Below are 25,150 nucleotides of genomic sequence, written 5' to 3' on the forward strand. Positions count from 1 at the left end.
TCAAGTTATATTTATTCAAAAATCACATACAACTATTAACTGTACATTGTGAGTATATTTCCTATATTCACATTATTTTATTAATAATTACAATTTCATTACAGGCAGTCCACTACAGACATCTTAACAGCATTATCAATTTTAGGGTTTATACCCGACATTGTCCTATCAAATGTGCCTCTAACACTGAGCTATGGCCATAGATGACAAAATGTTTATGTATGTGAACTAGATTACTTAGCATTGAGAGCTAACTTTTTGGTGTAAAACTTCATGAAAGTGAAAGTATTTTCTTGTATTTGGTACTGTTACTAGCCCTAACCCAAAGTGTGTATTTACAGTATGAAGCTGTGTTTGAACAGTGTAGTTGTGGTGGTCTAGCTGAATTGTGCGTTCGGAAAAAATACAAAACAAAAATATAACAGAAGAAAAATAAAGGCCTGGTGAGCAAAGGATTTTACTCCATTTTCTGCAGTCAGGTTTAAACAGTTCATGATCAACAGCCAGAATTTACAGGCTTATTTTCACAAAGGTATTGATTTTTTCAGGCATGACCAAGACATACAGTATGTTGACGATGACCCAAGCAGGCGGCATATAATCTTACTGATTGATATACTGCACATGCTTTTGATTTATCCTTTGTCCTGATCAAGAATATCAGCAGATCTTAATATACCATTAAAAACAATAATTTATAAAAAATGACAATGATTCCTATGATGGGCTCCAGTATTGGCGGTTTGATTTCACTAGGGAGCACATTACCATCTGAAAAAGGTTCTCAAGATATGTTCCATTTAAAACCCAATCTGTCAGTTAATTCAGCAGATTTGTTCTGCTGCAGGTGATTCTCTAAGTGAAAGTTATTTTGAGTACATTTAAATCTATCTGGTGATCATAAGTCACCTGGAATTTAGTGATGGGTCCTTGTTTGTCTCAGCGACAGGACTTTTAAATGAACGATGAATTTGTAATAAGGCTGTCCTTACCGTTCAAAAAAAAGTTCAAATCGAGACAATAAATATTTCAGGCTAGAACTGCAATGTGAACAATTTATTATATTATCTAGACTCCGCTATTAATACAAGTGCATCCATATCTAGAACAAAGCATTGTGTCAAATTCTGCAAAACTCTGAAGATGTATCTAAACATTACAAAGCATTATAGTGTTGTGATTTCCTGTGTTCCTTCAACTCCAGTTATTGTGCAAATTAAATGCACTACTTGCTATTTAACAGAGACAAGTAATGTCCTCCAAACTTCCAATCACTCAGAGATAGTGATATATTCGAGAAATCAGTGTGATTCTGAAACATTTCTTTCAAATGCAGTCTAAAACCACTGACGAAGAAGCTTGCTACGTTCAGACATTTTTCTAGTTCAATATGTAGTAAATTGTGATAACATTGACATCATCGTCGTGCATCCACTGGCTAAAAAAACAGGCAGATTATTTAGAAATGTCAGTAATGGTCACCGCTCAACGGCTCCTCTCCACTCCATACTAATGGACTAACACTGAAAAGCTTGATGGCACTGCTCTACATTGAGTCACTTGCATTAACAGCATTAAAGTGTACATTTCTCCTATTTTTTCTCCACTGATGCTTAAAGCAGTGGGAGTAGTGTGCTCAAAGATAACAGTAGTTGTGTGGGTCTACCAGTATGTCTAAGTGTAGCTTTGCTTTGATGTAGTGGACGAACACTAAGCTAGGTGGACAGCCATTAAGAATGTGTGTGTTTCTTATATAAGAGCAATAAGGGCAAAGGTACAACTGTACTGTCCAGTGTCAGATAAGGCATTCCTTTCATGGACGGAAGATTTATACTTTGACATTTGGTCGGGGAGATAAGAAGGTAGGGGCTCATTTTATTGGGTTGTTGGCCCAAGTGAATCTCAGTGTATTTTTTGTAGCATGTTAAAGGAGAAATTTCTCTTAATTCAATCTGATTTCTTTCTCTCATTAAAAGGCAAAATTCCGGTAGTGCTTCCCTGCATGCATACCACTACGTATACATCCAACACATGCACTATCTGCACACAAAAAACCTTAAACATTCGATTGTTCTTCCCTCTTACTATCCCAGGCTGTGCAGTTGCCATGCTTCTCTGGTCACGCTGAGCGTAATCCAACAGCTGTGCAATGAGGCGCATTTTTCATCCATTTTCAAATTTGCTATTAATCCCTGTAGTCATGCTCCAATGATGCATGGCTCGGTGGGTTATCCCTTTCATTAAACCCCAGGAAAGCTGTTTCTGCAATCCAGGCTATTTTAAGTCTCTCAGATACTCTGCCCTCTTTCAGAGTATAGATGACAACTAGAGATTACATAATTCAGTGTTGTGTCCATCAATCTGCTCAACCAATCCCTGATTAGAATCTGGTAATCTTCACTCCAGAGTCGCCAACGATGAGACGAGCCATGGCGGGATGAACCTGTGAAATACACAATAGGAAATTATGACAAATCCACATTAACATATCTTTACAGCATTAATACTAAGTATAAAGTACATCTGCAACTCAAAAACAAACTGATAAGGACAAAATAATTGTTTGAAAAATGAACAATGAAATTATGATTAAAAGCTTGAATAAAACAAATTAGCTGCGTTCCTATTGTTAGGCGTCAGAGCTCAAAACCAAATCACAGGCATAATCCAACAAGGAATATTACAGTTACAGTACATGCAAATGAAGTATGGGTGCATCTAAAGCAGAGGTTTTCAGTAAATGGAAGGGAAAAAACCTATCATTAGTTTTCAAAAGCTCACATAGTTTAAATGTGGGCCACTTTCCAAGAAACTCATACATGCTTTTGTTTTAGTCATCTCCCATCACCTACAGTTACTACACTCAGTAAGTGTTTCTAACCTGCGCTTGAAGAGGCCCATAGGGCACCAGTTCTCCGTCCACAGTGAGTGTCCCTCGTGTGGACAGGGGCTGCAGCCTGAAGGCCTTGCAGGTAATGTGGCTCACATATGGCGAGCTGACGGAGTGGTGGGTTCCTCTTTCCATAGCGAAGAACAGTCTCAGCAGAGTGGCTCTGGAGATCCCCGCCCGCACAAAGGTCAGGTGGATCAGCCCATCGTCAAACCTGGCCTGGGGTGCAGCATGAAGATCAGCCCCGAGGTGGGACTGATAAAGAGCCAGGACCAGGACAAAGTCTCCTTCAATAGTGACCCAGTCTCTGGTGGGAAGGGGTTGGTCGAGGGGGGGTAACAAGTTATCTCTTGGGGCATTTAAAGGCAGTGAGAATAAAGGACGGTTCTTTTGAGGTCCTGCTGGCTCGGCAATGTCAAAGTTAAAAGTTGAGGACGGTGTGCGTAGAGAGGGCGAGGGCGAGGTGGAGTTTGGTGTGTTAGGACGTGGGACGAGGTAGGATGAAGAGTGTGGGGAGGCACATGAAGGGGAAGATGGGGGTGTGGGAGAAAGAGACAGGGAGAGGGAGGGAAGTTTTGGGGGGAGAGAGTTTGAGTGGGAGTGCTGGAGGAGAGAGAGGGGCCTCGGCCGAGAGGCGTTCTGGTGTTGGTCCAGGGTCTTGGGCTTGGAGAAGGGAGAGTGACGGAAGGGGGAGGAAGAGATGGTGAGAGATCGCTCCCGAGCAACGTCCAGTTGGTAGGGTTCTTTCTGGTAGTAGGAGCCGTTCAGGTCCACTTCCTCGACCCTGTAAGGCGAGCCGGAGACTGGGTCCGCCTCCTGACTGAGCGGCTGGTTGAACAGAGCATGGGCGATCTGGCTGGACGGGGCGGAATTCTTCCTCAGTGCTTTTCTGGCGTCCTTAAGACCCTCTTGGTAGGTGAGACAACCCTCTGGCTCTCCGTCTGCCTGTCGCCCCGTGTCAACCCCAAATCCAACTCTCTCCCCCTCTGCAGAACCACCACTGCCTTCCCCATTCTTCCCCCTCTCCTCCTCCTCCATCTCGCCGGAGTCTTGCTCTACCCTCCCCTCATCTTCCCTTTCATCCTTGATCCCAGCCAACCTCTCCGCCTGTCCCATATTACAGTCTTCCCTTTCAATTGATTCTGAACTCTCGGAACATGTCCCTGACCTCTCTGCTTCCGCCTCCATCTCCCCCTCTCTTTCCCTGTCCTCTGCCAGGCTGCTTGCCCTCACCACGCCAGATCCCCCTCCCCTAGCCCTCTCCCTTCTTCTCTCCCTCTCTCTCTGCCTCTCCTCTTTCTCCATCTCTCCCTCGCCCCTACGCAGGCTTCTCTGTTCACTGATGCCCATGTCGGAGCAGGTGCGATGGATGGGAGTTCTACAGAAGTCATCCAGGCCTTCTGTGATACTTCGGGAGAGCGGTCTCCTTGGGGGAGGTGGTGTGGTGTCAGGTGAGATGGGGTGGATAGAGGGAGGCAGGTAGGACAGACGACCCTTGTAGGACCGAAGAGAAGCAATGCGCACCAGGGTGCCCAGGGTGAAGCGAGCCGAGCCCAGTCCACGATACCTAGAAGAAAAGATGTCAAGTTAATCTTACATGTGTACCTACTGTCTTCTGCTAGATGGAGCTGATGCTAAAATGTCTCAAGACATTATAGGTGTTCTTCTTTTATATCTAAATAATGATTAAATCTTAACAATATGACTGACATTTATAGTCACTTTTTTAAGTTCCTTTTCCTTTTCATCCCACTCATTGATGTGTGGAAATGGGGGTGAGGGATAGGGAGAGGGTGAGTGTTGTGGTGATCTTGCATCTACAGTGTGTGATTTTCTATATATATATATATATAATATTTTTGCCACAAGGGCTATTATGTTACAAAAATTGCAAAGTTAATGTGGAAATAATCTTTCTGTGAAATTCTGAAGATGTATCTAAACATTACAAAGTATAGTGTTGTGATTGTCTGTGTTCCAAGTATTGTGCACTACTTGCTATTTAACAGAGACAAGTAATGTCCTCTAAACTTCCAATTACTCAGGGATAGTGATATATATTCAAGAAATCAGTGTGATTTGAATGGATCAAAAGTGATATAGCAGGATTAACAAAGCCAACAGCTGATGTTCTTACAGTTTAATCAGTTACCCACCTCTCACTCTCAATGTCCACATCGGACACAAAGCCCCAGGCAACAGAAAGGAAAGAGAACAGTCTCCTGGGTGCTGCAGGACGACTGTTGACGGAGGGTGGAGGGCTTGTCGTGACAGAGATCACGTCCATGGGTCGGACTCCGCCTCGACAGAGCAAAAAGCAGCAATTCAAAAGGAGGGGCTCCCGAAGGCACATGTCATACCTGAGGGAGATTCAAAGAAGATAAAAACGACTCCACTCAGTACGCTTAGGAGAGGACTGTACAAACAAACGGGCAATACAAAGTCCTATATTCTGTTATTCAAAGATATCTAGGTCTAGATAACAAAGTGATGACAAAACAACATGTGAGTTGTGAACACGCTCACCCTGCATGGTGGTTGATGGAGCCAGCCAGTGCATTCCCAGAGCCGCAGGGAAGAATGCCGACAGGTGTTTTTATTGCTTGTTCCCAGTCAGGACGCTCCATCAGCCCATTGATTACCTGCAAGAACACAACACAGAGATGTCTGAAAATCATATCTGTGGCCCCAGTTTAAGACACATATATGTGGTATTAATCACAAAATATATATCTCCACAGTTATATATTTGCTTCCGGTAAATACCCCAGTATTCAATCGTGTTTAACCCTCCATAAATAAAAAAGCATTACACACCTCATGCAGTAGGCCGTCTCCAGAGATAATGATGATGCCATCCCACTCTGGGAGCGATATCTCTCTGATAAGCTCTCTGGCATGGTTCTGACGCTCTGAGATACATATACATACATTAAGTTAACCCCAGTAAAATATCAATGTTTTATACATATGTTCAAATGCTGAAAAAGAGACTTAATCACAGATCACATTTTCAGCAATATTATCCTCATATATTGTAGTATATTTTATTTAAAGTTATTTCTTGATTCTATTCTAGAAATGCAGCAAATGTGACATTACCCTAATTTCCACCTGGGGATCAATAATGTTATTCTGCTTATATGTAAAAGCATTGGCATGTTACCTGTCTGTATAAGGTTGTAGCTGATGTTGGCCTCTCTGATCATTGGCAGGATGTGTGTCTGACACAACTGCATTGCCTGGCCTCTCCCACTAAAGGGATTGACCAATAACAGTAGTCGCCTGGGACGAGGTAGCAGACTTCTTGAAAATTCTGTAGGAAAAAGAAGAGAAGAGCATGAATAAGTCAAAACTCACACGGTTTTCTTAACTAGAGATTCTCTGCATTTTCAAAGCAAGCTTACAGGGAGCTGTCATCACAAACTGTTGCCCAACCCTGGATCCTGATAGCATTCAACCATTTGAGCCTCCTTTATTTACTTTACATATCATTTACTTCACACTGCATAATGCTTCCCTTGAGAGCGCTTCTGTTAACTATTTAAATTCAGATATATGCTTATGTACGTCAGTATCACTCTGACTGAAGCAATGAAATTTAAAAAAGGTAAAACAATAAATAAATTGTTAGTATTCTGTCCGTGCAGAGGCAACACTTCATTACTCTTTTATCATCCCAGGGGTAAAGCTCAAATGACACAATCCTCTTCTCTAGGTATCTCTATCTATCTATCAAAGATTTAGTATGGTATGGATGGATGCCAGCGGTGCAGGGGAAAGACATGACATGACTGCACTCAGATAATCCCGGATTAACCAACAAACAACACAGAAGCAAATCAACCAAGTTCACCACAGCTATAATGTCCATAAGCAAAAAAACACGCACAGAAATAAGACAGGCTATGAGGAACAGAAACTAGAGGTGTAACAGAAGGCTGGCAACACTGGGAAAACAGGAACTGCAACAGAGTATGAACGGGGCAGGAGCAGACAACAAGCGAGAGTATTGTGATAGGTAAATAAAAAAGAAATGATGGAGAGTAAGGAGAAATAGGGTTAAATATTTAAGTCTGAAATAGAGGAAGGAGACAGGAAGTGATGGGAAATGCTGGCAAAGCGTGTGACGCCTATGGTCGGGAAAAAGATAAAAACACACACAATAAAGTAAACACTGAGCGGTGCCTTGCTATCTGTTTGATTATTGAGGCTGTGGGATACAGGGCTTGGGAAGCGGGGGCATGCTGCAGCAGCCCGACCCTCTTTGTCTCTCATTTCACACTGAATGATACCAGCCGTGTGTGCAGGACAGATAAGGGCATAACAACATAGTGGTATTACATGAATGTGAGATGCAGCTGAAACAAACAAACAATAGAAATCCAAACTAAATACTTTGGGGAATACATCTCACAGTCTCTTAGCCTGCATTAGGGTTAATCTCTCTTTGGGTTTCGCAACATAACCCCTAACTTCTCCTGGTACCATTGCTGTCCTCGGGGATAAAATATTTATTATTTTCTCAGAAGTCTTGGGTCATTGTGACAATAACCTATATTTAGCAAGCATTTACAAAGGAGGCATAAATCACGGTGGCATGAGGTAACATTGTGTTTTCATGCAGTAAACACAATGACCTCAAAACTCCTTCGTACAGACAAACATTCTGCTCAGTCAAAGTAAATCGCTCTATCAAGTACAGTTAAATCACCATGAACCCAAATATATTGCTTTCAAAACAGTCTGCAGCGAGGATACGTACACACAATTGATCTTATTGTGCTAATACAATCACCACCAGTGTGGTCCTGTAACACAGGGTCTGTACCCTTTTTAGCAGTACAACTAAAGCAACTTCTCAAGCAACTTTCCAGACTCTTAAAGCCTTTATCATATCTTAATGGTAAGCATAAATGAGGTTGCATAGACAATTACATTTACAGAATTACTTTATACCCAATGTATATTGTCACCTACACAAATCAAAATCAATAGATTGTCACTTATTTATTTTGACAGATGTTCATTTAAATGTTTGATTGTATTTTTTGGTCAGCTCTTTCTCTGGTTGGACACCAGGAGAAAACAAACACATATGACAACACAATTGTTTCATTTCAGTGATTTTGTAGATGTACCAAATCGTTTTGAAAAACAAAGACATTTTCGATGATTAACTTAAAATTCTAGAATATTCCTAACATTTAAAACCGTTAAGGTGAGAGGCACACTCACCGGTGTCAGCAGTGACGGTCACATCTCGGAGTAAACACTGCACAGCAGCTGACCACCTCTCAGCTTCAGACCTGCTTTCTGCCAGGTAGGCTCTCACCTGCCTGCGTCGAGAAACCCCTTTCCGCCGTTTTCCTGGCGGGTACCAGTACAGCACAAGGAGAGGCGGCGCAGGGGCCCGGGGGCAGCTGCACCCCACCAGCTCTGATAAAGGCAGCAGGAGACGGGCTTCCTTCCCCGGCCGTGGTGACAGCCGCTGGATATGTATGTGGGTGTGGGTTAGGGTCAAGGCATAGTTGGAGGCCGGAGCCGGAGTAGGGGAGGCAGCAGGGGACAGTCCACCCGGACCACCAGGGCTGTTGGGGCAGCTGTTATTGTTGCTATTGCTGCCTGAACCCCAGCTAGCAAACTGGCCGTGAAGCAGGGCTTCTGCTGTGGAAGGCGAGGACGGTTCTGGAGATCGCATCCTCACTGCTAAAGCGGACAAGGCTTATCAGGAAAAAAATTGAGCTTAAGGGCTGGATTTTCTACAGTTCGATGCTTGAAAAGTTGAGTTTGATAACTCTTTGAGATTTGCAGGGAAAATAAAAATCTGAGAGATTTATCCCTGAAATCTCCTCAAAATCATTCTTCCTTTTCAATGTCAGGATTCATTAGTCTCTAAGTTTCTGTTCTGTCGGTCCATTTCAGAAGAATGTCTTCATTTCAAAAGAAAAATATTTCCAATTTAAAGGTTCTTCTGTTGAGAGTTTGTATCCAGTGAAAATTGGTACAGCTTAAGATCAGTCTTCGTGTCACAGTTAAAAAGCTCTCGTGTTTTTGTCCCACAGTTTGATCTGAAGAGCCATCAGCCTAAACAATTAACTACCAGTGGAAAAATGTGTGAGCAAAACATAAACATAATAAAAAAAGATTTAAAAATGTATATTTTCCACTACAAGATCAGTCAGTTACACAGAAGTGTTCTTCACAAAGATTGCATAAGTAAAAAAAATAACAACATGAAGCCACAAATGCGATGACAATATAAGGCAACTGAGCAGCTCCTTGACATTCAAAATAAATCTTCAAATAATTACACAAATGGATAAAACTAATACTCTTGGTTGCATTGAAAAAGTGATTCACTAAGAATGAATAAGACAAACAAACACACCTTGTTTGAACAAGGAGGCTACAAAATTAAATTAAATTACTGCACAAGTAAATAATTCTGTGTATGTTGCATGATAATTACTGGCCCACGTGTAATTAATGCCACAAACATATGACAAGTGCTGGCTTTTTCAAGACCTTTGATACCTCTTTTGCTATCTTTAATCTCAGAGATATAGGAGGCAGACAAGAGGAGTAACTAGGCCAGTCCTCCAGACAGTAGTAGTGTGATACCTTAACGTTTCAGCCAAACATATACTTCATTATCTGTTCTCCACAAGAACAGTGTGTACACCAGATAAGACAAGTGGAGACTAAACCTAGAAAACAAACAAAAAAACAGAAACTAAACAAAAGACAAACAAGGAGACAGCTTCAGGTCTGTCCTTAATCTATGTCATGGTAATGTCCTTGAGTCATTCCTCACGTTCCCTCCAAAAAATCTTTGTTCCTGTGTGACACAGAGGAGGAGAAACACAAACGTCAATTGTTGAAGTGGACAAAACAATAGCAGAACTTTAAAGTATGGGTGATTCACCTAAACATACTTAAGATAAAATGGGTGAGAAATTGATATTAAAGCAGGAAGCACACACAACTTAATACATTGAATCATTTTGTGCTGTATACTATAATTCAGGAATTCTACTGTACAAAGGTGGATATTCCTGAATGACATTGTTACAATAAGAGTAGAACAAGTACACAGAAGAGCTACCATGATAAGAGAAGGAGATTACAGGTTACAGGATGAAGCAATACAAGACCCATCATGCCCCGTGACCCCAAAAGTGTCTTTGAACACAATGACTAACAGTCACACATCCTCAACAGTCTTGCTGAGACACCACATTATTTTGCATAAAAGGTTCAATGAGACTGACCACATCTGGTTGCTGCTCTTTTTTTGTTTTTAAACAATAGGGCGTTTGTGTAACAGGATTTGCAGAAACAGCGTCTCGACTCTTTCACAACTGAATCTAAGATTTAGATTGTGCAATTACTTGACCTACATGGGTTTTAGAGATTTTGCATCAGCATGCACAAATTTCAAATTGTCCTCAAAAAATAAATGATGTTCACTACATTCTACATTTCTATATTGGCTGTGACTCACTTAGATACATAGTTTCTGAAAACCTTTATGGCAGAATTATTATTAAGAAGTTAGTTATTATCATATGATTGTTATGTACAGGTATAAAGATGGCAGTCATATCCGAGCTCCAGGTCAGCAGGGTCCGGTGAATTAGACCTATGTGCGTCAAAGTACAATTACTGGACTATCACCTTTGAATGGTGAACCCTAAATTAATAAACTTGTCACATCATTCTTTCAAGTTTTATAACAGTCTGAAAACATTATGCAAGCAGAGGTGTAGACATAATCAATACTTGGCAGATGTCCTGTCTTGATAAAACTCACACAAAAAGACCCTCACTGATGCCCATTGTTGCACCTTATGTCCTTGAAATGCAGGGCGGGGACGCCCAGAAATAATACCAGCAGGCTAATTTTGTCCCCCACACAATGAGGCTGTTGTTGAGTGACATCGGGGTATTTTGGGCAAATTTCAAGTTAGCTTTTTACTTTTAACTCAAGAGCATACTCAGTGTACTTGCACACTTACAGCGTGTCTAATGTCCCTGATCACAACTACTGCAAAACACTGCTGCACACGTTTTAACGAGCAGAATAAGAGCACCCCCAGAAATGAGATTTTATTCTCTTTAATTCCTTTGAATTATTTATTCCTGTTTCATTCAGTCCTGTGTTTTTTCTAGGGTTATTACCTGGGCTTGGGGAGATAGTCTTATTACAATATTTATATTTTATAAATTGTCTATGTGTTTATTTTTTTGTGAAGCGCTTTGAGTGACCTTTGGGTATGAAACGTGCTATATAAATTAAGTTTGATTAGATGACGTAAAGTAAAAGCAATCCGTTAAACTTTCCGATGACATCCACTTCAGGTTAGCTGTTAGCATGCTGAACGACTTAACTCTGGCTGTAGTTCAACAGTTACAGCAAACCTACACAACGGCGCTGGTCCATAAATGCATCAGCCTCTGAAATAGCCATAAAGAAGCAAATAGACGTTATAGGCTACGAATCCTGACGTTAAAGCAAAGGGATAGCCTCCACTTGCTAATGTTGTGACTACAGTAGCTACTGTAACTGCTAACTGACAAGCGCAACACAGCGGTGTCAATTAGCAGGGGCTAGCAGTTTTTAGCCTAAGTTAAAGCTAGCTTACGGCCCTTGTTCAGCTTTATTCTCTTGAAGACGATCATAAATGCCCACGGCTGCAATGAAGAGCCCCCATTTGATAGTTCAAGTCTGATGTGTTGATTAATTTGAGGTGGTATCCAAGTTAACGCAGGTAACAGTGGGGGACAAGCTAACTGTCGGTTAAAGCCGAATCCATGGAGCCGGACATTTCTAACTTTTAAACACTTATATTTCAGCTAGCTTCGGGTTACAAGGAACAAAGTTAAATGTTACATATCAAGGAAAAACATACAAAATTACCTCATCTTGTCACCCCCCTCACGACGACAGACAGTCACTGAATGCTGTGGCTTGGTGCAGGAAGTGTCTGGAGACGCTGTAGCAGCAGCTTTGAGCGGCGGAGAGGAAGTCCAATGGCGATAAGGAAAACATTGCAACACCCACCGACATTCTCCAATCATTTACAGGACAACACTTCCTGGACAACTCATTTTCCCCTTGCACACTCATAATCAATACCGATCAAAACATTCCTGTCGTCAGGTTTACGTGAAAACCTCAGTGACTATAAAAGGAGATAAAACGTTCCCGAGTGAAGGAAACAAGTTGTAATGGCGAGATGATTTATATTCATTCTGGTCCTCTGTTGCTGTGTTGAACGTTTCATTTAAGGCTTAACATCAGTGATATATGCATTTGCAAGGGTGTGCAGGCTGTACAATGAAAAACACAAGACAAACTCATTTTGTACAGTCGACCTTTTATTTGTATCAGATTGCATGGAAAACAAAGACACAGATTAGTTCTTGTAGCCACGGCTGGCTCTGCGACCACGAGCCATCTCGAACTTCCTGCCCTTGGAGCGGATGTAGGGCCTGGAGGGACACAAATTAAAGTTTAGTATAAAAATGTAATATTTTTATAGATATGTAACAAATTAGCTATAATTACGCCGAAAATCTGCTGCATTAGTTTTGACTTAGACCAAAGTAAACTCAGCCCTTTATTAAGTCTTTACTCATTTTATTGATTGCGCATCAGTCAGAAATGCTTTTAGTCTATGTGAAAAGAGGGCCTGTCACAACCTCTGGTTCTTTCAGCTAGTCCACGAAGACATAGTTTATTTTAAACAAACTCACAACCCATTTATGTGATCTGGCTTTTTAGGTTTAATTTACAATGGAATGTTTCCGTAACTAATATGTTTAAAAAGAAAGAAAAACATTGTACTGCTCACCATAATGATTCATTTAAAAAAATCAACAGTTTGCTATAGTTCTTCCAGTTGCTTATAATACCCTTTAAAGTACATTTAGTTTGTTTAGTACATCAGCATTTGTTTCTCTGATTGAATCTCACTATCTCTAAGAGGGTTTAAGGATCATCAAACACTGTTTTCCCTCGAGTGGCTACTACTACTATGATGGTCTTACTACGATTGAAACTATTAGTATTTATACTGGTGGCATGGCATTCGATTTCTTCTACTGATTTTGTAGTGTACATTAAGTTTGGTTACTACCTATAATGTATACAATATAATCCACTACAACAAATGATGTATATAACAGACCAGAATATCAGAGATAGAACAGAGTGTTACTGAAAAACTCTGCTGAAGAGTCAGACAACAAAGCTGAATATGTAAACCCCACTTTCAAAAGAGCCATTTCCAAGAAAATACTATAGTAAACTTGTATTCTGTGTTCACATAAACTGTATACATACTTGGTGTGGCTGTGAGGAGTTCCAGGGGCTTTTCCAAAGTGCCTGTATACCTCTCTGCCTTTACGGGGTCCTGAAGAAAAAAGGCAAATGTTTAGGATTTAAAACAAATACACAGAAATACAGCATTCAACGGTCATTATCAGAACAGGTATTGCCACACTTCACACTTTCACCTGCTTATAGCAAAGATGAAATCCAAGTACTTAAATTAGTTTCCTGAATAACAGATCAGACACAGCTAAAGATGATCAGTTTCACATTTGCAGTTCCAATGGCAAGTTATTAAAACATAGTGTTCCAACATTAGTTTTTGTTGAAAATAAGCTGATTAAAAATGTGCAATTCCATTTATTTGTGATAAATACATTTTTTTTTAGCAGTCTGGCCTCACTGTGATAGAGCCATGTGGACGTCCAAAGATTTAAACTCATGTGTGCAATTCTACCGCTGAATATTTCTATACACTTCTTAGGCTAGACAAGAAAATGGTCTGAAACAAAACATATTCCTTCTCGTCTTCAAAAAGTAAATATACGCAATGATTAATTCCCAACTAATGCACCAATTGATTTCGCCAATAAACGTAACATTGTCACTTAATAATTGAAGTTTCAAATGTGACAATACAGAAGCTAAGATATGAGTCTCTTAAGCCTGACAAAAGCATTCAACAAATAAACCCATTATGCAACCATTGTGATGATTAATTGCCCATCAATCGATATAGATAAAAACCTGTTTTTCTAATTGATGGAGTACTCCTATCATAGCGTAACAAACTTCTGTTGTTTCCCTAATGGAACTAAATCATGCCAATGTGACGCTACATTAGATAAGTGAAATATGCAGAAAAGAGAGATTTACTGCTTACATACTGGTTATTGCATCATGGTTATTATGAATTAAATATAATGTTTAGTTACCTGACAGCAGCACTGTGCCCTGTCCTTTGGGAGCAGACAAAGCCAGCTGGTCAAAGGTCATCACCTGACCGCCTGCCTTCAGGATCCTGCGGCGGGCGCCATCGGTCACCCTCAGAGCGCAGATCTGTGGCAGGAGCAACAGGAACATCTTAGAAACTTTCACAGATGGTATGCTGGTATTACGGCAAGAGCCTCATTGGACGGCATGATGGAAAGACACACTGTAGGGGTTGAAGTCTGCCATTCCCAAAAGAGGCATTACCTTGAGCTTGGGGATATCCTGAATCCTGACATCATCAGTGACTGATCCCACAACGACAGCGATTCTGTTCTCACGGCCAGGCATCCTCATCTTACGGATCTAGATTCAATATAAGAAAAGTCAGATATTTAGCACAATCACATTGAACAAGCGGTCTAATACACATTTAATCTGGGCAATCTCATGAAAGCACTTATTAGCTGCATGACACGAATCAAATTGCATGTACAATTCCTTTCAATATGACCACCACTTCATAAGATTTCCATATCAAGTGTTGGAATGCGACAAAATCAAAGCTGTATGGGTATTAACACTGAAATAACCTTTACCTAAATGTGTCAACCCAATCCATTTTATCACAGAATCCAGAGCCATGAAAACTAGGTTGTGCATTATCCAACTTTTCCAAAACTTCACCTCATACAATAAGAGTGATAGCACTAAGAACTTGAGGGTACCCAGCACTGCTTTTCAGCTTGCTGCTGAAATACAACAAATTGCTTTAAACAAATAACAGGAAATAATTTTACATTATTGGATTAAAAAAAGGATAACTGAATACATAAACGGTACCAATGTAAAAATACAAATCCCTGAGTCTGACAGGGTTATCAAACAAGTTGACATTGTGATTACGATTAAAAAGTTACATTGTACAACTAGCGATAGGAGTCATTGGTGATAAGGCAGGATGAAAGGCAATTGAGACTGACCAGGCGGGAGATGGAGATGGGGGGCCTGTTGGTCCTGCTCATGAAGAGCCTCCTCAGGATGACCTTGTTGAAAGGAGCATTACAGCGACGGGCAAGGAACCTGTACAACTGTAACAAGAAAACATCATGGTTAAAGAGATCATGAAAGATCAAACTTCAGCAGTTCAGATTTACAAGATACATTCACAGAATTTACATTGCCAACCAAGACGATGGAAATAAAGACATGTGGCATTTTTCCAATGAGTCAATCATAATGTGTAGTAGAGTGACGTAAATTACCTTGACCAAGAGCCTCAGGTAGATATCCTGGCTCTTAGGCTCCTTCCTGTGCACCTTACGGTCCTTGTTGTGTCTGATGTCAACTCCCTATAAAAATAAACAGAAAGGCATTAAAAGAATATCAAAGAGGAATGCATTAACAAGCAGATCATGGTATTTAGTTCATTTTGTAACGGATATGCTAAAAACGAATTGCATCTATAAGAGTCACCATTGCTCAACTTACATTTAACTTCTATGGTCTGCCAAGGCAACACAATGTAAAACTATGAGCACAATTTAATACTATGAACACAATGTATACACAAACAAGAAACAGAGGAAACACATAATGTTATTGCAGGCCGTTTCACACGTTTCAACTACACAGCTAACTGCTAACACGAGCAGCACAGTAAACAACTCTACTCTTTAAACTGTGGCTGAATTTGACATTTAGTTACAAACGATAACTTCGGTGGAACAGAAAATGACCCTTGGGGACAATATTACGCATTACAAAACACTTTTAAAGCCTGTTTTTGATCAGAGTCAATGCGTGGACCGGCTGCCAGTACATCGGCACCAAATATGTAAGCTAATATCGTTTACATGGTCAAATAATACGAAATCATGGCAAGACTGTAACGTTCATAATGTTTACAACAAGTACAGCCTGTCGTAACAAACATGTGAAGTTTTAATTCATAGGATGATCGTGGATAGTCAAGCTTTTGTATTTTTCATTTTCTAGTAACAGGACCTACCATCTTGGGCTCAGAGCGAAAAGGGAAAAGGAAGAGCCGAGGTCTCGCGATAAAGACTGTGATGAAATCTCGGGTCTCTGATTGGTTACAGAGGACGCGCTTTCCTCAGGACAGCGCCTCAAGTGGTTCGGAGACACAGACCTTCTTACACACATAAGAGCTATAATCAGGTAAGCAATATATTTAATATGCATTTATTATACAACAATGCAGGTGATATTGTTTTACAGTAAGTCCATGCTTTATTGTTGTTGTTTAAATGTAAAGTAATGTAATAGATACAACATACAACATAAGATGGTAATTTCCTCTAGAGTTTCATTTTATAAAAGTAAAATATGGCTAAAATAATGACAACAAGGAGAGATATTGGCTGCAGTCAATTTAACAAAACAGTAAGAGGTGCCAAAAATATAAGGTTCAGTGTCAGGCTGTTTATGACAAAATGTAAACGGGTGTTAAAATAGTATTTTTTATTGGTTGAAAATGTAATGCAGCATAAACAAAATTATTCCAGTATGACACAATTAAACATTTAAAGGAAAATGAAATATTAATAGCAGGATTACAATTATGTTTGTACTGTACATTATTATAACATTTGGATAACATATTCAGTTTAAACAAGAAACAAACTACAGCTAAACAATAATCCACAGCTAAACAACAGAGATGTGACTTTTATCCTATTTTTCTAGAAATTTCCAATTTGGAATTTTCTATCTATTCCTTTTTCTCAGTACAACTTTGCAACCCAATCCTGCCTTCAAAAAACGTTTCTAATGTCACAGTTGTTCAGTACAAAACATTCATCATGGAGTTGAGGATCTTAAGTTTATTCAAGTTTGTTGTCACTCTGCTGTCTGAGGTGACACAGGAAGATAGTGAAAGTCAGCGCGATTCCTCCCAAAAACACTGTCCGAGCCACAGGGGGAACCAGGGTGAAGTTCACAGCCTGGGACAGTGGAAGAGATGTAAATACTGTTATTGTACATATCCGAATTGATTTTATTTGAGATGTAGCCAGAAAGTAAGCAATGAGGGAATACAAGGATAGCTTACCTGCATTATTGACCAATATACCACTCCAGTCTAAACGGGAAAGATTAAGTGATTAGTGACAGCAATATATATTTCTTCTGAGGAATACATATTTAAATGAGGGAAAATGTATGTCTACCTTATAAGATGTCCAAAACTTCTGTCTCCAGTCTTCAAACACGTCATCCTTGCTTTCTAGTAAACTTAAACCTGAAAGAGAGATTTCTGTCAAATATTTCACTGACTCCTTGATGGATCCATCGTTAGAAACACATGCTGTTTGGGTAGGTTATTTTTTATGGTCAAATGCGTGGTTCAAAATGCAATGCTGTCACATGAGCATCATTTTTGAATATCTTTCACATCATTTAATGGAAAAAATAATAAATGTATAGGAAAGGAGGAAAGGAAAAGGGAAATGTACGTACTGTATTTATTTTTGTAATTTTCACTTCTAAACTACTGCATCCAAGTGGTAATTATTTTACTTTTACTGTATGTCAATTCAAGTTTATTTTGAGATTCAGATTTTAGTTTGCCATTGTGCATATGCCAAATAAAGCCTCTGAATTGTAAAGCCTCTGGAGTCTGCAGCAGTACAGCAGCTGGGTCATTAGAGGTCAAATAGATGGGATTAATAAATGGATACATGTTTAGACTTTAATATGCTTTGTGTGTCACTCACCGATATAAAAGGCACTGATGGTGAGCGGGGCAGCGACCAGCTGATCCACCACCACCTTCCCAGTCACCGCCCTCACCCCGCCCCCCGGCAGTGCGCGCTCCAGCGCCCGCAGCCAGTGATAGTTGAAGTTGGCATGGAAACAGAAGCCCACAGTGGCCACGCGAGCTGTCTGACACCAGTCGATGCCGGCTGTCGAGTGTTTCCCCCCCAGTACTCTCTGCTGTATGACGTCAGCTGAGGCGAACAACGCGGTGTAGCCGAGCACGTTCCCGACGTAAGGGTAAGCCCTGAACACAGCCCAGACCCGCCGCATGGTGACAGACCTGCTCAGAGACAACAACGACTCAATAAACCCACATGGGATGACTGCTTTACAATATGGACATATTCATTAGCGAGGAAGGCTTTGCATTTATTTTATGTGCATTATTTTCAATCTTATATTCATTTCGTCTATTGTGTTTCACTTGCAGGAATAGAATCTTGGGAGTTTGCAATCTTGTAAAATTGGCAGTACTACACTGTAAATATACAGGTTAAAATCCCGCATTCAAAATCTTATTTTAGTAAAGAAAGGCTAGCCTACAAAACTACTGTTTCTATTAATGCTGTCTGCAACCTGTCTTGGCCAGGTCTTATTAAAAAAAATAGATATTATTAATCCAGGACCCACGTAGTAAAAACAAGTTTAAATAAAAAAATACAAATGTGAGATGGCCCATGTGACCTAATGCACATCAGTCCCTTATAGTTATTTAAATTACATATCTAAAATGGTTATTGCTGTGGGCTTGAACCACTCTTAGTTATGACTATTACCCAAGAAGTATAAACCTACCTTTCAGAGTATCTTCTGACCCTCTCCTTATATCACCAGAGCCAAAGACACTCAGAGCTCCTCTCTGATTGGTTCTATTGGACCAGAGGGGGAGGGGTTCAGACAGATGTCTTCTCACCAGGTCAAAGTTCTGCCACCAGCACACAGAAAGTGTGATAAGACCTTTATCAGCCCAAGAAGAATCTGAGAAAATAACACATGTGAGGCAGACAGTAGAGAGGTTGAAAAACACATCTTGACAGCTACAGTATATACACTTATGAACAAAAACTGACTGAAGCTTCTTTAGAGTCCAATGCACAAATGTGTTTTATGGCCTCTTGTACCTCAGGAACGTCACTTGAGTGATGTTCATGTCGACACATAAAATCAACTTACCACAGATTTTGGTCACTTGGTGAAGTGTTGAAGTGGATACCACAGCAGAAAGTTAGCTGTTCAGCTCTGTGGTCAGAAGCACATGTGCTGCTGTCTCTATAAATAGGCAGAATGCCACTCCTCACTTTCTTTGCTTTGGGTAAATTGCCATGGACTTGTTGAATCAAAAAGGCCAGAAACGTGTCTGAGAATAAAGGGTATCTTTGTGTGATATGTTAGTCAGTGAATTTATGCATATATTACCAGATAGGTAAAGTGAAACGATTGCTAGTTTCCCCTATACCTCCCCATTTGACTTTTACAAATAGGTTGATTTAACAGACAGACAGACAGACAGACAGACAGCAGACAGACAGACAGACAGACAGACAGACAGACAGACAGACAGACAGACAGACAGACAGACAGACAGACAGACAGACAGACAGACAGACAGACAGACAGACAGACAGACAATGAGATAAAATAAATCAGGAAAGGAAAAGATATATAAATAAAAAGCTAAAAGACAAAGTAGGGGGAAACACAATTTTACAAAAAACAACTAAAAGATAACTGTAGAATAAATCAAATGTGTCCATATTTTATATAATATATATATAGAAGACAGGTAACCAGCAACAAAAATCCATGAAAGACGTAACCTAGACCAAATACCTCAATTGTATTCTGGATAATCACACTCAACTGAAAATCAAGATGAGGTCCTTTTTAATTATCAAAAACGTTGAAAGCAAAACTTTTTTTTTTATTCCAGTGCAAATGCAAGCCTCTCTCCGCCCACCTGCTGCCATAGATATGTAAAACTCTGTACATGGAAGGTGAGCTATTGAATTGCAAAGGTCAATTAAAGGCACTAGCAACCATCTTAGCTCTTCCCTCTGAGAATGTGATAATTAGGGCCAGAGTTTAAGCTGATCAATTAAGGGCTTGTTAACTGCCTCAACTGGTGTGTTTGTGTCTCCCTGAATTTAACAAGCTGCCTTTGGTGCGACACACAATGGAGACGCGTGCCCACAACTCCACGAGCGGTTGACTTCTCAGATAATTGCCTCTTTCTTTTCAGAGCCTCTGATCGTGTCTCACTTCTTCTTCCACTATCAATTTGTGAAGTTGTTTTCTATTCATGCTGCTGGGGAGGGGAAAAAGGGGGAATGTCTGCATTTGAATTGAGCGTTTCTGTCACTTGACTTCATTTGCGCACACAGACACACAATACCTGCAAAGACATACACAAACAATTAAATTACCACACCTCTTTCTCTCTGAGGCAGCCTGACAGAGGAGGGCTGAGTCCTCAGTGCAGATTGCAGAAGATACGAAGACACAGCAGCCTGACGAGGAATAAGGTATGAGTGATTTTATTTTATCATTAAGATGAACCTGAACAAAACTAAATATAACAAACTGCAATTACTTTATGTTGTTAATTTATCAATCCTCTACTGTATCAGTAATTATGGCGGCAGTGGGGTTAGAAGAATAATGTTGTTTTTTAAATTACTTGATTACATTTAAAATCCTCGTTCAATAAGTTAAGTAAAATTGAATTTGAAAGTCAAATAGTGCAGAAAACAGCTCCTATTGGTGTTACATTTTTAAGTGTTTGTATATTTTTAGATTGTTTTTGCATGTATTGTACTGTTGAAGAGAATACCCTCGAGCATTGTATTCTATTTTATAAACTCAGCATAGGTTGTGTATAGAATTACTTTATCTGCATAGTTGACTACTGTGAAACAAATGAACTACTGGTAAAATTATAATATTTCATCCTCAAATGGAGCACTGTAAAGTATTTAGTACCCAAGAAATGGAATTACAAATACAAGTAACAATATTGTAGTTACGCTTGTACAGTTTAAAAACTGGTTTATTTCCAAGAGTGCTAAATTGTGCTGGATAGGCTGCGTTAGTTTGTTAGCACCAATGCTTGGGGGCAGCATCAGAGCCAGTGACACTAGCAGAATCAACAAGCTGATCAGGAAAGCTAGCTCGGTCATCAGCATCAAACTGGACCGTTTTGAAGCTGTGGTGGAGAGGAGGACACTGAACAGACTGTTATCGATCATGGATAACCCCACCCACCCTCTCCACCTGCAGCTAGACAGACAGCGGAGCTCCTTCTCCAACAGACTGCTCCAGCTCCGCTATCACAAGGACAGATTCAGGAGAACATTCCTGCCTACTGCCATAACACTGTATAACAACTCACCCCTGGCTGGCAGAGAACCCTCTTATCCACAGCTTCTATTGCATTACTGGACTTGAACCCATGCTGTACATTTCACATTTAGATTCTATTTAATATTCCATTCCTCAAACACTTAATGTATATACAATATCCTACTTTATACTTATTTTGTGTACATTTTGTGCGTATATTTTCATTTTGTATGTATATTTTATAAATTTTTTTGCCATTTTATTTTTGTTGAGCTGCTGCGATGCAAAAATTTCCCAAATTGGGAAATGCATCATAAAGGTAATTTAAGGTTAGAAAATAAAAAAAGATACATTCTTAACATTTTCCTCACGTTAAATAACTTCAAGTGCATTTCACTTTGATCTAATTTCAACAAAATGTTGTGTTCTCTCACTTTTCTAACCTTTCTGTCCTTTTTTACTTGTGTCTCTTTCTCTTTATCACTTTAGCCCCTCTCTCTCCCTTGCAGCTATGCGACCCTCCATCTCTGTGACTCTGGAGCCCGGGTTGGAGCGAGGCGTCCCGTGGGGTCGTGACCTCTACACCTTCGTAACCTCAGCAGCGGGTCACATGATGAGGACACTACAGAAGCCCAGGAAGAACCGGCCGTCCAAACGTCAGGTCAACCATCGCCGCTTCTGCAAAACATGATCCAGAGGTGTGTGGGAACATCAGAAATACTCTAAGATATTTATCAAAATGACCTCTACAGGCCTCTAAAAAAAATAATAATCTAAGAATGGAGACTCACTCTTGGGGACTGATCGCAGTATCTATTTTGAAGATGTATGACAAGTAGAAATGGCTTCATTTTAATGTCAAAGTTTGACATTGTTGGAAATATGCTTTTTTGCATCGTTGTTATCTGAACAGTGAATATTATATGATCAAGCCAGCTGCCTGTTAGCCTATCTTGGCACACAGATTTCTAACATCATAAAATTAAGAAAAAAAGTCAATATACTCCGGTAACACATAACTCCCTATAAACCCTTTATATATCAATAAAGGTCTTCAACACTTCAACACTTTATAGCGTTTTTTGTTGGTTGGCAGATTGTTCTGTTGGACAGATCCAGGCTCACTGGTTTTATAGTCTTTTTGATAAGCTAGTGTCAATATTTCCAAAGCACAAAAAAGCTTTTCTCCATAAACATTCAAATAAGTTCTTTAAGATTACATAATAATCGCTATGGTTCAATGTTTGATCTTTCTCCTCGTCTGCCTCTCAACAGAAAGTTTGCAGACATAGAAGCAACAAACCACCGGCTGGCATCTTCTCTTTGTCACATGGAGAAGGAAAAAAACACATCCTCTCCACCATCACAGAAGCCAGAGAGAGCTGACCGGTCAGGGAGCCCAGCCCAAGGTGATGATCTACCAGACCAAGATAAATGCAGCGCTCACACAGAGGGCAGTGAAAGTAACGTGTCGCATACAATTGAAATCAGTGAAAAGAAGCAGCAGGATTCAGGACATCTCTGGAAGCGACATCCCAAATCACAGCCCACCACCTGCAATGCTAAAAAGAAGAACAACAGCAAAGAAAGACAGAAAAAAGACAATCACCTCTCATCTTCATTATCACATATGACCTCCCCACAAGGCATAGACTATCACCACGATGAAGAGCTCCGATATGCTGAGTGTTACAACGGTGACAGTCAGCTGGAGTCAGCCAACAACTCCTCTGAAGACTTGACTCAGCAGGAATCTGGCTTCATCCAGTTCAACCAAGACGCAGACATCTCTCCTTCCGTCTCTCCGCTGTCTCTGGACTCGTCATGTGACTTCTCAATCCAGATGTTCTCAAACATGTCCCCTCAGGCCCAGAAGAGTATCGCTGACATTTCAGAGAGTCAGTGGGCAGATATCATGGATCTTTTCAGCGTTGGCAGTAAAGACTTAGGAGGCTGCATGGATGTTGAGACATATTTTGAAAGTATCTGTGCCTGCCAAGGTGACTCTGGGCAGGAATTTAATGCCGATGATGTTGGACTTGCAGACCAGTCAGATATTTTTAGAAGCTCTGAAGTGGATGATCAACACAGTGAGACAGGCGAGCCTAGATATGAATACAGTTATCATGGGGATCAGGGGCTGCCAATAAACCACTTCCAGAGGAGCTTGCAGGCACAGAGACAAAATGAAGATGCTGAAGAGACACAGTTTAACAAATTTAAGGCAAACCGAGATACAAATATCGCTCAGCTCCCAACATCCACATCGATTGGATACCAATACAACGCCTCAGGAGCTTCAGACGTACCAGCGTCCCCAGGAGGAGATTCCCTGTATGCTGGTAAATTGTGAAAATAACCAAAACTTTATACCATTTGAGGGAATAGCTCAGTCATTCCCTGTCCCACTTCATATTCCTGAGCACCGTCCTATACAAACACCGCCGCATGAGGATGACTGGCTGTTCACTGACATCTTAAAGGACACAAAGTCACCAAACTGCTAGGAAAACATCATCATCTTTTCTTATTAAGGTTTGTTAAGTCTTAACCCCTTGTGCCTCATTAGTGGCATTGAAGGCTTTAAAAAACGTTTTTGAATAAATTTGGATGTGTTAATATGTATAGGGCATACATTTTGACAAGGGTTTGTCATATATGGTTAAAAATATAATTGCATTGAGGATTTTTACATTTAATTCAATGCTAATTATTGACAAGCTGAGACTGTGACACAAGTTCACCCCAGCATTTTACTCTAGTGACGTTTTGAAAAGAACTAGCATCTGAAAGAGAGAAATTACACAAAAGAAATTAAATATTTGCAGTTCATGACGGAAATTCATCAAAAGATGTTCAAGTGTGAAAGTGGAGATAATATTAATATGTAACATTATGGCAGTTTTTCCGAGAATCAGCTTTCAGACTCCTAGCTCGTATCATTTATTTAAAAGGAGATAGAAAAGATATGCTTATGTCATCATACTAAAAACATGTTAACACTGATAGCTCCATCTGCAAGATGAGTAACAAGAGGGATGTGTTTAACAAGCATCTAGTCAAGGAGAATGTATATTATAGGTTTTATTTAAAAAAGATACTGTATTCTGTATTGCATTTATCTTAGCAGCACTTTTATTGTAATATTTAAATAAATCATGTACAGTAAATCTTAAATCAACAATTTTTTTTTTACATTTCTATGTTTACGCTTTAAACTGTTGTTTGTGCCATGTGATGTTCAATTTGTGTTACTTACAGTAGTAGTACCTAAGTATATGTTTAAAGTGGTGACAAATATTTATAACAATAAACTAAATCTAAAGGCTAATTACTCCTGTTTTATAGTGTGTGTGTGTGTGTGTGTGTGTGTGTGTGTGTGTGTGTGTGTGTGTGTGTGTGTGTCAGGGGGATTACAAGAATATGTCTTGCAAAAATGTCTTACAAACTATTGTCAGAACTCAATAGGATCATGTATTTATATTGTAAAGAGCTTTCATTTAACTGTATTTGATTACATTTTGAATGACTGTTTATTTATTTTGCGTATAGTTAGGTTACTTATCTCTTTTCTTTATTTGCTTGTGTCGATTGCATTACTTTTGTATTTGCTCATAATACACATGAGGCCTTCAATGAGCCTCTTTTTTTCACCTTCACAACGTGCTTCCTTTTCTTTGTTGAGTTTCTGCTGCCTTACATTTAGTGCAAAGAAATAAATAAAACCAATGTAATGCAGCACAATGTAAAAGATTCTCATTTGAGGTGTAGAGTGGAGTAAAAATATAAAGTAGCATAAAATGAATATACCTACAATTTATAATTAAGTGCTGTACTTGAGTAAATGAGTCTTCTGTCAAAGAAACACACAG

General features: G+C 39.9%; 4 protein-coding genes across 5 annotated transcripts; 1 reads left to right on the plus strand and 3 right to left on the minus strand.

Annotated features, from left to right (window-relative positions):
* Window positions 1-35: 35 nt before the first annotated feature.
* sphk2 (sphingosine kinase 2) lies at window positions 36-11,909 on the minus strand. The gene is made up of 8 exons (XM_063879820.1): window positions 11,814-11,909; window positions 8,129-9,731; window positions 6,057-6,206; window positions 5,708-5,802; window positions 5,417-5,532; window positions 5,047-5,250; window positions 2,882-4,457; window positions 36-2,443 (listed from the first exon to the last, which is right to left on the minus strand). The coding sequence occupies exons 2-8, from the start codon at window positions 8,589-8,591 to the stop codon at window positions 2,381-2,383; spliced, it is 2,667 nt and encodes an 888-aa protein (XP_063735890.1). The 5' UTR covers window positions 8,592-9,731; window positions 11,814-11,909; the 3' UTR covers window positions 36-2,380.
* A 344-nt stretch (window positions 11,910-12,253) lies between these two features.
* On the minus strand, window positions 12,254-16,271 carry rpl18 (ribosomal protein L18). Its single transcript, XM_063879808.1, has 7 exons — window positions 16,171-16,271; window positions 15,425-15,511; window positions 15,143-15,250; window positions 14,427-14,525; window positions 14,165-14,288; window positions 13,242-13,311; window positions 12,254-12,388 (listed from the first exon to the last, which is right to left on the minus strand). Exons 1-7 carry the CDS (start codon window positions 16,171-16,173, stop codon window positions 12,313-12,315), a joined length of 567 nt encoding a protein of 188 aa, XP_063735878.1. The 5' UTR covers window positions 16,174-16,271; the 3' UTR covers window positions 12,254-12,312.
* Window positions 16,272-16,628: 357 nt separating this feature from the next.
* si:ch211-120k19.1 (uncharacterized protein LOC563199 homolog) lies at window positions 16,629-19,386 on the minus strand. 2 transcript variants are annotated; one of them, XM_063879810.1, is made up of 6 exons: window positions 19,113-19,386; window positions 18,735-18,917; window positions 17,897-18,219; window positions 17,351-17,421; window positions 17,233-17,262; window positions 16,629-17,125 (listed from the first exon to the last, which is right to left on the minus strand). In XM_063879810.1, exons 3-6 carry the CDS (start codon window positions 18,207-18,209, stop codon window positions 17,006-17,008), a joined length of 534 nt encoding a protein of 177 aa, XP_063735880.1. In that variant the 5' UTR covers window positions 18,210-18,219; window positions 18,735-18,917; window positions 19,113-19,386; the 3' UTR covers window positions 16,629-17,005. The 2 variants fall into 2 exon arrangements, with proteins under 2 accessions (XP_063735880.1, XP_063735879.1); XM_063879809.1 differs by having other exon boundaries at window positions 18,735-19,386.
* A 1,015-nt stretch (window positions 19,387-20,401) lies between these two features.
* On the plus strand, window positions 20,402-24,766 carry LOC134861633 (uncharacterized). Its single transcript, XM_063878968.1, has 3 exons — window positions 20,402-20,461; window positions 21,768-21,976; window positions 22,554-24,766. The coding sequence occupies exons 2-3, from the start codon at window positions 21,966-21,968 to the stop codon at window positions 23,629-23,631; spliced, it is 1,089 nt and encodes a 362-aa protein (XP_063735038.1). The 5' UTR covers window positions 20,402-20,461; window positions 21,768-21,965; the 3' UTR covers window positions 23,632-24,766.
* The last annotated feature ends 384 nt before the right edge of the window (window positions 24,767-25,150 follow it).

Source organism: Eleginops maclovinus, chromosome 3, assembly GCF_036324505.1.
Source record: "Eleginops maclovinus isolate JMC-PN-2008 ecotype Puerto Natales chromosome 3, JC_Emac_rtc_rv5, whole genome shotgun sequence".
NCBI classification, from domain to species: domain Eukaryota; kingdom Metazoa; phylum Chordata; class Actinopteri; order Perciformes; family Eleginopidae; genus Eleginops; species Eleginops maclovinus.

Excerpts from the sequence above, each read along its gene's own strand:
- si:ch211-120k19.1 (XM_063879810.1), bottom strand. The coding sequence starts at position 18,209 with ATGCGGCGGGTCTGGGCTGTGTTCAGGGCTTACCCTTACGTCGGGAAC. Across the intron at positions 17,263-17,350 it reads AGTTTTGGACATCTTATAAG|ACTGGAGTGGTATATTGGTC; the intron begins GTAGACATACAT and ends TTTCCCGTTTAG. Across the intron at positions 17,126-17,232 it reads TATATTGGTCAATAATGCAG|GCTGTGAACTTCACCCTGGT; the intron begins GTAAGCTATCCT and ends CCACTGTCCCAG.
- sphk2 (XM_063879820.1), bottom strand. The coding sequence starts at position 8,591 with ATGCGATCTCCAGAACCGTCCTCGCCTTCCACAGCAGAAGCCCTGCTT. Across the intron at positions 5,533-5,707 it reads GAGACGGCCTACTGCATGAG|GTAATCAATGGGCTGATGGA; the intron begins GTGTGTAATGCT and ends GTGTTCTTGCAG. Across the intron at positions 4,458-5,046 it reads GTGGACATTGAGAGTGAGAG|GTATCGTGGACTGGGCTCGG; the intron begins GTGGGTAACTGA and ends CTTTTCTTCTAG.
- rpl18 (XM_063879808.1), bottom strand. Across the intron at positions 15,251-15,424 it reads ACCTGAGGCTCTTGGTCAAG|TTGTACAGGTTCCTTGCCCG; the intron begins GTAATTTACGTC and ends TTCTTGTTACAG. Across the intron at positions 13,312-14,164 it reads GGGCACAGTGCTGCTGTCAG|GACCCCGTAAAGGCAGAGAG; the intron begins GTAACTAAACAT and ends TTTTTTCTTCAG.